The 11,011-nt window shown below is 38.0% G+C and overlaps 1 protein-coding gene across 1 annotated transcript; it reads left to right on the forward strand.

Annotated features, from left to right (window-relative positions):
* Positions 1–889: 889 nt before the first annotated feature.
* On the forward strand, positions 890–10,330 carry LOC5515139 (2,3-bisphosphoglycerate-independent phosphoglycerate mutase). Its single transcript, XM_001635264.3, has 12 exons — positions 890–1,049; positions 1,789–1,961; positions 2,266–2,382; positions 3,383–3,515; positions 3,881–4,059; positions 4,415–4,508; positions 4,592–4,701; positions 7,764–7,890; positions 8,414–8,562; positions 8,927–9,044; positions 9,183–9,317; positions 9,698–10,330. Exons 1-12 carry the CDS (start codon positions 980–982, stop codon positions 9,838–9,840), a joined length of 1,548 nt encoding a protein of 515 aa, XP_001635314.1. The 5' UTR covers positions 890–979; the 3' UTR covers positions 9,841–10,330.
* The last annotated feature ends 681 nt before the right edge of the window (positions 10,331–11,011 follow it).

An 11,011-nucleotide genomic window follows, 5' to 3' on the forward strand; every position in this document is an offset into this window, starting at 1 on the left:
AAGATTTCGATCCGTTATGTAGATGATCTCACCTTTTCCGCAGGGCTTCTTGCAGATAACCCCACACTTTTGATTTATTTGTTTATTTATTAACTTCCACCACAGGCGAGGGGCACACAAATTTATATTATAGATGATGACGATGACATGTCATTTTTTGTGGTCTCGTCAAACAAACCTCGCTATGCTTGAGAGTCTGGAAAGCATAGAAGCATTTGAAGTTGAAGCAGTAGTAATCATTTTTTTTACTGCTTCAGCTAAACCATACTGACAAGACATGACGGAACAGGGATGTGCGCAATACGAGATAGAGAAAGAGTTTACAATTTATTACAATGGCTATCGGTTCCTTTTATTCCGGGATGATTTTCAAAACAGAAATAACGCGAGGCCGAAATGTACATATATCCAGATTTTGGCTTTTAAAGATATCTTTTTATTGATCATCCTTGCACTATGTATGGGCTCAGGGACGAAAATCTCAAATTTTAATAATGACATACAATTTACAGAAAGTCGAAACAATTAAAAAGTTGCATTTGATATTTTGTTTGCTATTACTTTCTACGTAGGTAGTGACATTTTCAGCCTTATTAGATTAGAAATGGTCTTATTAAAGCGTCATGTCATGTTTTTCCTTCATGTCTACCCGCAAGCAGCTAGAAGAAAAACTAGTCAGTTTGGAGTCTTTGCGCGCTCGAGAGCAAAGAGAGTTCAGGTGTGGACTAGGTACGCCCATGTTTGTCAAAGTAGCCAGCTTCTAGGCCTGTGAATCCTGATAAAGGAAGAAAGAAAAATTTTGATCCGGCTGATGACCGGACCGAAAAGACCACATCTTTGGGCTTGCTGTGCTAGTGTGGGCACTGGTACCTAGATGTGTCATATCGCGGGCTCATAAATCTTGTCACCGGCGAAAAACCTTGATTGCCGGATTTAAGGATTTCGAAGAGGGATCTGGAGCTTTATTCTCGAAAAAGAAATGGCAGAAGTCAAGAACAAGGTTTGCCTGATAGTCATCGACGGCTGGGGGATTTGTGAGAAGAAGGAAGGCAAGTAATCGCAGCGCATGAATCGGTGCACGCTCATGTTCTGCAAGCGGATTTTAATGATTAATAGTAAAATACTTATATATACAAATTATTTACCGTCATAAAATACTTCACAGTTGTCATTCTTTTTTTAACTAAGTATGCCATCCTAAAATTGTACTTTTGGTTTTCTATATTTTCAACTTTACTTGTGATACTGTAACAAGTAAATACCTTTACCCGAGATTTTGCTATAACCCTTTTTGTTGGAGATTGTTTGCAATTTTGCTGACGCGGAGCCCAAAAAGAAAGTCCCTTTGCTGTTTCGACGATCGTTGAGACAAAAATTAAAAGGGAAAGCTTCACATTAGAGTGCCGTTAAATGGAGCAAATGTCTTACCAGCTGTACCTGACAGAATGCTGACAACATTTGCTTGTAGCACAGGGACCCTTGACCAATCAGAGCATGTGATTTATGAGTGTTGCTGTTTAAAGGAACAGTAACATGAGCAATTGCAACAAAAGTTGGTTTACCAATAGTAAAACGTGCAACAATTGCCTTCTAATTTTGTTTGCAAATGCTGTGCAAATGCTGTCACAAAAGTTGTACTATTTTGCTGCTTGTATTACTGTACCTTAATGTCAAGGAAATTGATGTTATCCAATATGCTATTCAACAGCCACTTATCAAATGGTACTAATTATTAGAGGGGGGCATTTACAGCATTTAAATTTGATAGGGTAATGCTATCTGTCATAGGTAATGCAATTTACCATGGAGAAACTCCAGTAATGGATGCATTTGCTGAGGGGAAAGGCTGTGCGTACACATCTCTTGATGCATCCGGTCTCTCTGTCGGACTGCCTGCTGGGCTTATGGGAAATAGCGAGGTCGGCCATCTCAACATTGGTGCAGGGAGAGTTGTCTATCAGGTAATAAGGAAATAACTATAAACACACTTAACCTAGATAGCCTTGGGAATCTATTTTATTGGCTTATTTAATGCTTATAATGGATTTTTAAATGGTATTCAATATCTGGATAATTTATTCATGCTAAATTATCAAATATTTAATAACATTTCTTTGCAAATTTCAGCTTAATGGTTTTGTAAGTTTAGAAAAATAAGGCATTTTCCCTATTATACTATAGCTATGTAAATCTAAATCTACTAGGAAAAAGTGTGCACTTCATCAGACTCTCTTCTTATTCCATGATGACAAATTGTCTTGCCAGGATATTGTTAGAATCAACATGACATCAGAAGGTCACACGTTCCATGAGAATGAGACTCTTTCTGCTGCTGCTGAGAGGGCCAAGAAGGGAAATGGCCGTTTCCATCTACTCGGTTTGGTAATGATTATATACAGTGCAGTGGTATTAGAATTTTAAATTCTATATGTACTAGGTTCAAGTTTGTTGATGTATTAGGTAACAGCATGTTTAAGTGTAGAAGGCTCGGGTGAGGTCTTAATGTACATACAGCAGCGGCTAGCTCACCTGCATAAGCCAGGTGTTAAAAGATTAGGACCACAAAACAGGATCACCTGCTTGAGAGGCAAAACACCTGTTTGTTTTTAAGCGATGCCTGATTTCATACTACAGTGTAACCTGTATTTTACGATATGCCTCGGGGAAAGAAAATGTATCATAAAGTCAATGTGTTGATGCAAAGAAGTCCTCGATTTTTTAATATAAGGAAAATCCATTGAAAATATTGTTGTAGTGAGGTCAGGTTAATAAAAAACTTTTACAAAATAATAATATTGTAACTGTATTCTGTGATTTAAGACTGTTTTGTTACTTTCTGTAAGACTATAATCTGTATTTAACAAGATCTGTTAAGTCAAAAACTCGATTAACTGTACTGTACATGTCTAGTGTCACAAGGCAAAATCTTTCATATTGTTGTATCGAGGTAAAATTACGCTCTGGAGAACATATCTGTATTGTAAAATCAAGAATATCATTGTATCCAATATCGTAAAATCGAGGTAATTTCTTATACATTTCACTTTATTTCCGCCAGGAGAAAGGTACGCCATCCTTAAATAGAGGTTATTGTAAAATCCAGTATTTTAAAATCCAGGTTCCACTGTAGCCCAAAAAGGCAGTAACTAAACAATCAGCAACAAAATAGAACTGCTGGATCTACTCAAATGACTTTTCAGGGTAGCTGGTAGATGCAGTTTCAGACACTCATAATGCTATACTTCCATGCAGTTGCATATAGTTGGGTCTGGGGTGGAGATAGGAGGAAAGAAATGTAGAATCGAAAGTTCCAGGTTTCACTTTTTATACTGTACTATGAAATGTTTGCTGAAACCATGCAAACTGTGAATTTTGTTGCTAGATCAGTGATGGTGGCGTCCACTCCCATATCAACCACCTATTTAGTATGGTAGAGGCCTTGAAGAAACTTGGTGTTCCCAAGACATTTGTACAGTTTTTCTCCGATGGGAGGGACACACGCCCCACTAGTGGAGGTAAGCTGTCTCATTTACTGTAATATACATGTATGTGTGCTAAACTTCATATAATTTTGCATTTGGGATATCACATGAATGATGTAGTTCCTAATTTGCATTAAGGTTTTATCAACTTCTTGATCAATTCAGCTAATGTTGTTTAAATTTTTCTGCTACATTGAATGAAATCTAGATTTCTCCTTACTTTTAGTTATGTTGTCCAGGCCCTGATCCCTTGTCCTCTCTAATAAGGAAGTCAACCCTCTTTATTCCATAAAACTTACTCCCTCTCTGTTATCAGTCTGAAAATTGTTATTTTAAGTAGTCATGTAAAACATATTTTCCTTAGAAAATTTGATGTTTTTTTTGTTTGATGTTTTTAGTTACTTATGTACAGCAAGTGATTGACAAGCTAAAGGAACTCAACTATGGCTCCTTGGCCGCTATAATGGGGCGCTATTATGCTATGGACAGGGACAAGAGATGGGAGAGAGTAAAGATTGCTTATGAGGCCTTAGTCCAAGGCAAAGGGGAACATACAACACTGGATAATGTCATAAGTGTAAGTCAGATAATTTCTGTTGGATTCAAGGATTGGTTTAGTTTTGGGCAAAAATTACTTATTTTGTATAATTATAAGTAATGCAGGTTTTTTTTTTTTCAAATTGTGTTAGCTCAATGGTACCATGTTGTTTCAATTCATGCCTGTAATGCTACAAATCAACCTGACACTTCTGATAATACAAAGCCAATGACAGTACAGTGTAATAATAGCACTAGAAGATGAAGAATAATCAGTCAATTTCTTTTAACTATTGGATTTTGATTCTGTTGCTTTGATAGTTTGCTCAGTGGTAAGTTTACTGAATAGTTCATAAAGGCCCAACAGCAGATTTCTTATTTGTTTTGATTTCCAGCTCATAAAAAGTCGCTATGAAGCAGAAGGCGAGAAGCATGAAACAGATGAGTTTCTTAAACCAATCATTATTGACAAAGAAGGGCAAATTAAAGGTTGGTTGGATATTCTTATTATTACTCATCAGGTATTATGGATTGTGAGTGCTTTCTAATGGTGTTATTTCATATGTTTGTAGATGGTGACACCATTTGTTTCTTTGATTTCCGTGCTGACCGAATGAGGCAGATCAATGAAGCCATTGGAGTCAAACCCCCGTTTGAAACTGATGTCATCCCCAAAGATCTGGTAATTATTATTTTTATTCCCTATCTGTTTGTTTCATTACCCTTTTTTTAAAAGGTTTGTTTTATTACCCTTTTTTTAAAGTTTAAACTTTCAAAAAGGTTACTTAATAAGTCACTGTTTTACTATGGCTATGTGCTCAATGTTGGTACCCAATTGTGTTACATGCACGCCGGACCGTGCAATGGCTCGTATCAGGGTGTAATTTGCATGGTTCAGCGTGCCTAAGTCTAATCCTATTACTTTACATTGTGTCAACGCACGCAGAGTCTTTTTTGGACACGGTCAGAACTGTGTGTGCCATGCACGCTGGTAAGTAGATATGGCGAATTTGCAGAGCGTGTCACTAACACGCACGAGACGTCACTGCACGCACAATGTTTATTGGAGTTTAGAACAACTTGCTAATTTCTTGCCATAACACATTGCTATGGAGGAAGATATTGCTAATCATTTCCATATGAGCATAGTGAATTGCTTTTTAAACCAGAAACTAAACAGTGTATGATAAAAGAAAAGAAAAATATTCAGAAATTTGTTAAAATGTACTTCTATTTTTTTAGATGACTTTACAACATCTTTCGCGGGGCTTTCGCCAAATCACAATGTTGATGTTTTTCCACCCCACATAAAAAACGTCCTCTACGACTGCGTCGGTCTTAATGAGAAGGAAGAGATCCGTATGTGCAATACCACTCAAGTAAACGTAAAAACCGAGCGCATTCCTTAATCTCTCAAAGCTATTCGTGTTCATGTTCTAGCTGTTTCGCGTCGTATGTTTGTGTGACCATTTCTTCAAAAACAAATTAACGAATGAGGATACGAAACAAGAACTCAAAGTACTAGAGATAGAAATCTCTAAGCTAGCCACGTATATCCATGTAGATGTTCCTTTTTGACGAGCTTTACTCTGCCGCCATTTTAGTCGTCGATTTGCGACTTCGTCAGGAAGGTTAGCTTGTTTCTCCTCTCTCTTGAGCTTGGCCTTTTCCCGAATTTTTCTATTGATTTTCTCGCGATTCTTGCTGTAATAGTCCTTCTGATATTTGGCCCTTGTCTGTCGCTTCTTTTCTCGCCAAAGACGAATTCTTTCCGCTCCGGTGACTGAACTATCCGTGTCCATAGCTAGAGCGATGCTGTGTTCTTGCGTGTGGGATCATGTTAATAAACTTACCAAAACTCGGCGAGTACACACGCCATATAGTGACACGCTAGCGTGCTAATGACTCGGCATGTTATACATGTTATGTATCATGTGTAATATACAAGCATGTACCATGTGTAATGTACCATGCACCATGTGTAATATACAAGCATGTACCATGTGTAATGTACCCTGTACCATGTGTAATATACAAGCATATACCATGTGTAATGTACCCTGTACCATGTGTAATATACAAGCATGTACCATGTGTAATTCACCATGTACCATGTGTAATGCACCTGTACAAGCATGTACCATGTGTAATATTATACCACAAAAACCTAATTCATAAAACCTAAAACCAAAAATAGTCCCAACTAAAATGTTTTAAAATGATACCCATTACAGAAAATGAACATATGAACTTTGCTGTCTCATAAAGCTCTATGATCTGATGAGCCAGAGGTTGAAAGAGCTTTTATAGGCGAAGCTGCAGAGGGAAAAAAACATTGCTTTTGAGCAAATTGCTCCTCTACAAAAAAAGCTGTCTTGGCTTTCTATGAAACCTGATTTTTACTTTTGGGCCACATTATATTGTGACATGAGAAAAAATTTGTTTTAAGGTTTGTAAGAAAACATTGAGGTACCCAGGGTTATAGAAAATATTGTAGGTGGTATGAAAACAAGGCATATTTTTTAGGTAATAACAGATCTTCAAGGTCCTAATATGTATGTGCACCTTTTTTTTTTAAATCAAAACAGAATTCCAGAATAGTCGATTAAAATTTCAAGTGTTATCAAATATATGTTGTTTTTCACAAGTTACTAATACTTAGGATTTTAGAAGACCAGCTCTCAATTTCTTTAAGGTTTTAGGAAACCAGTTATCTATTTCTTTCAAAGAAAGATGGAGTTTGCCCAAGTAATTCATTTGAGCCTTGCTCATCTTTGTGAGAATTTGACCAATCATTCATTGAAATGAATTAAAAATAACTTTTGGTTTTATTTCTAGTATATCATAGCTGTCAACCCAACTTGGACAGAAATCTTGTGAAATCGGATAAAATACAGCAAATATGTGAAAAAAAACAAGAGAGCCAATGCATATGAATACAGAGAATGTATGAACATACAAAAATTAGGTTTATGATGAGGTCCAAAATCTTGTGACAGAGTTGACAGCTCTGGTAACTTATATTCAATTCATTCATGAAAAGTAGTTATAATTTTCCTATGATAGATGGTGAATGGCAGATTTAGAGATCGAATTTGATAAATATACCCTAGAATATTTATTCCCTGAGGTAAGTACTTAAAGTATAAATTAAATTCAACAATGAAAAAGGTGTTCAGAGTTTGAAAAGAAAACAACTACGAAAGATCATTCCACTAAGTACTTTAATACAATACGCTAACTTACCTACGTCTGCCAGTGCAAGAACAAATACATAGGGAGCACTTGTCGGAGAAGGTGTCCATAAAATTAGCTTGTTTTTTCTTTCTTTATCTTGTAGCTTACTCTGACATTTCAGCTGACCTTGACTCGAGCACAAGACTTGACTCTTCAAAACCTTCAACCATGCTTTTACACAGTCTTTTGCACATAATTAGACAAGCTCATATCCGTGGTTAGCATTCCCACGAATGATTTTTTTCAAGCACTTATTTTTTGACAGTTCTGGCTTTTCTGCAGTCAGTTTTCGTGTGTTTTTGAGAGGGGCAGAAATACTTATCTGCATTATTGTTTTACACGCTCTGGAGGCCTGTGCCGAGGCAGATCGCGGCTGGCTGGCTGGCTGGCAGCTTGTGACCATTTCTAATACCTATGGGGCTTCGCGTGCGGCCTACGACGGCGCTGGCCCCGCTAAAAGCATGTAACATGTACAAGCATGTAACATGTACCATCTTTTTTTCACAGTACCATATTACCATGACCCAGTACAAGAAGGAGTTTCCATTCCCCTGCTTGTTCCCTCCTGTAGTACCCAAGAATGTGCTAGCTGAATGGCTTGATGTCCAAAAGGTTCCTCAATATCACTGCGCAGGTGTGTTTAGTGATGTTCCTTATCCTTATATTGCAATCTAAATCTGGTGAGCTAAAGTTTATAAGCAAACATGTTTTAGACAGTTTATGATAACCTGAAGTTTAATTTTTTTCCTTTGTAAAGTTGTGCTCTAACCCAAGAAAAGTAGACATAGAATCTACTCCATCATATGAACTTATAGAAAATATCTACTAGCATAGAAATTAAAAGCATTTCTCATCCGCAATTCTCTCATCCACGCTCGGCTTTGCTTGAGCTCCATGTTTACAGCATATACTTTGTGGCATGCGTTTTTTATATGCTACCCTCAGATTCTGACCTTGCATCGCTTGGTTTTGCTTGAGCTCCATGAAGTTTACAGCATATACTTTGTGGCATGCGTTTTTTATATGCTACCCTCAGATTCTGACCTTGCATCGCTTGGTTTTGCTTGAGCTCCATGAAGTTTACAGCATATACTTTGTGGCATGCGTTTTTTATATGCTACCCTCAGATTCTCACCTTGCATCGCTTGGTTTTGCAGAGACGGAGAAGTATGCCCATGTGACGTTTTTCTTCAATGGTGGTGTTGAAAAGAAGTTTGATCTTGAGGACAGAATGTTGGTCCCTTCACCCAAAGTACCAACGTATGACTTGCTCCCTCCAATGAGCTCACAGGGGGTGGCTGATGAGGTAACCAGTCTTTACACCCAAACTTTGAATCCCCCTTTAATGCACCCCTCGCAACCCCTTAAAATAGAAGGGTTAAAATTCTGGAAGTAAGAGAAAGAAGCCATACACATTTCTTCATAATGTTTAAGCATTTATGTAAACTGTATTATGCTTCACCCTTGAGAATTGCATCTGACCTAATGGCTTTTTTGTTTCAAAAGAAATTTTGAGTACATGAATAAATCAAATTTCTTAAAGCCGCATTGTCACCAGTTTACTTCCGGAGGTCCTACGGAAACCTCAACCGTTAAGGATGAGGCAGGGTGTATAATAAAAGAGCACATATGCAGTTTCTTAGGCAGTGTTCCCTTTTGCTGTTCTACAGATGTGCAAGGCCATCGAGAGTGGAAAGTACCCATTTGTGATGTGTAACTTTGCGCCCCCTGACATGGTTGGACACACTGGCAAATACGATGCAGCAGTGATAGCTTGCACAGCCACAGGTAATAACTGCTTTATCTTACTGCAACACAGCATAGACTTTATGGGCCAGGTTATAAGTTCAAACTGCTGTATTGGTCTCTTACAGTGCTTACAGTTTTTTGTATGCCTAAAATGAGTTTTGGAAATGTTTATTTTAGATAAAGCCATTGGCCAGATCTACCAGACTTGCCAGAAACAGAACTACACCCTGATGGTGACATCCGACCATGGAAACGCTGAGCAGATGATTAGCGAACAAGGAGGACCACACACGGCACATACAACAAACAGAGGTAATGTAAAACACTCTTACCATCCACGAAACAGGAGCAATTCACTGCATGTAATACCTACAGCACACACAAAAACACAGCTAATGTAAAACACACTAACCATCCTCAAAAGATGGTAACAAAACAGGGTAGTTCACTTCTATAAAACAAAGGTGATAAAAGATTTCATGAATGAAGTTGGACCATGCAGTTGATATAAAAGAAGTTTGCTACAAATTGCTACAGTACCATATCCCAGCAAATTATGAATACATGAGGATAGTAAGGAGGGGGGGGGGATAAACTGTGTATTACCCGCATAAGGGAAATAAAATATTTAAGCTCGGCAGTTTGTTTTATAATAACTTACTTGTTTTTGTGTGTTTTATTTTAATTTTTAGTCCCATACATCATGACGGGAGGTCACAAGTTTCGACAATTTACCCACAATGCAGCTCTATGTGATGTCGGACCAACTGTCCTAGATGTGATGGGCCTGGAGTGCCCCAAGGAGATGACTGGGACCTCTCTGCTGCAAAAGTGAGCCCACAGGCGTGGCTGTAACAGCAGACCTCCGAAAAACAGCTCCTTTCCTTTTATAAAGAACAAGACTTCATTTGGAATTTTTATCGACATGATTTAGGTTTTTCTTTAAAAATGGAATAGCAAACATAGAACAGGGTAACGTTTGGTGCTCTCGTATGCCAAATATTCATAAGTTATATTGAAGTGGAGAAAATTTTCAGTGCTGCAAGATTAAGGCGTAATTAGCTAGGTAAACAAATATAAGTACTTGTGAAATGATAAACCTTTTACTATAAATTGAAAAAAAAAACACTGTGGATTTTTTTTGTATGTAACTTTCAGCACTGGCCTCTTCTAGTTTCACGCCATGATTTCATAGGCTCCATAGCGATGACGTCGAGTCTAAGGCTGCTTTGGCAGGGAACTAACAAATTTTTCCTACCCAAATTCCTCATCAATTGAACCCTCATTTATTGCCTTCGAATAAAACCTTTAAAACACAAAAAAAAGTTTTATTACGTTGTGCCACTTCATAAAAACATATGTGAGGAAATTAGAAATGACGTCCACATACTGTAAACTCGAGCATATTTGCATGCAATTTCGCGCAACGCCACTCGCTTTCGTTTTATTTATGTGCCGAATTTCTCTCTTGCGCAGCCTTCCTTAGTGTGTGCTATAGCAGAGAGTGGGGCACTGTATCGTATCCCAAACATTTCGATGCCTGATACAGCAATGCGGTCTATAATCCTTTCACCTAGTCCCGGGGGGGGGGGGGGGGAATTCGAGAAAAACAGACGCGGGTGGTCGACAGCAAAATCAATTTTAACCCTAAGGGATAGCACTAAGGGCGTGGTCAACAACAATTCTTACCCCTAAGAGATAGCACATTGGGTGTGGCCGTAGGAATTTTTTACCCTGAAAAACAATGCTCGTTATTTAAAATTAAAATTGGCTGACGGATCCTGTATTGTTATGTTACCGACAAAAAAGTCGAAAGTGTTAACCGATCAGTTGATTTGTGGTTTATTGTAAAATACGTTTCGAGTGATTGGGCCACCATTTAGCGTGAGACACCCTAAAAGATAGCAGAATCGGAAAAATCCTCCTCCCCCGGCGTGAAAACCCTTAAAAGATAGCAGAATCGGAAAAATTCTAAAACACACCCTAAGAGATAGCAGTTGGTAAGA

This window comes from Nematostella vectensis, chromosome 6 (assembly GCF_932526225.1).
Source record: "Nematostella vectensis chromosome 6, jaNemVect1.1, whole genome shotgun sequence".
NCBI lineage: Eukaryota > Metazoa > Cnidaria > Anthozoa > Actiniaria > Edwardsiidae > Nematostella > Nematostella vectensis.

Bases quoted from the DNA above. Each gene is read 5' to 3' on its own strand.
- LOC5515139 (XM_001635264.3), top strand. From the start codon at position 980: ATGGCAGAAGTCAAGAACAAGGTTTGCCTGATAGTCATCGACGGCTGG. The intron at 1,050-1,788 runs GCAAGTAATCGC...TATCTGTCATAG, and splicing joins GATTTGTGAGAAGAAGGAAG to GTAATGCAATTTACCATGGA. The intron at 7,891-8,413 runs GTGTGTTTAGTG...TTGGTTTTGCAG, and splicing joins TCCTCAATATCACTGCGCAG to AGACGGAGAAGTATGCCCAT.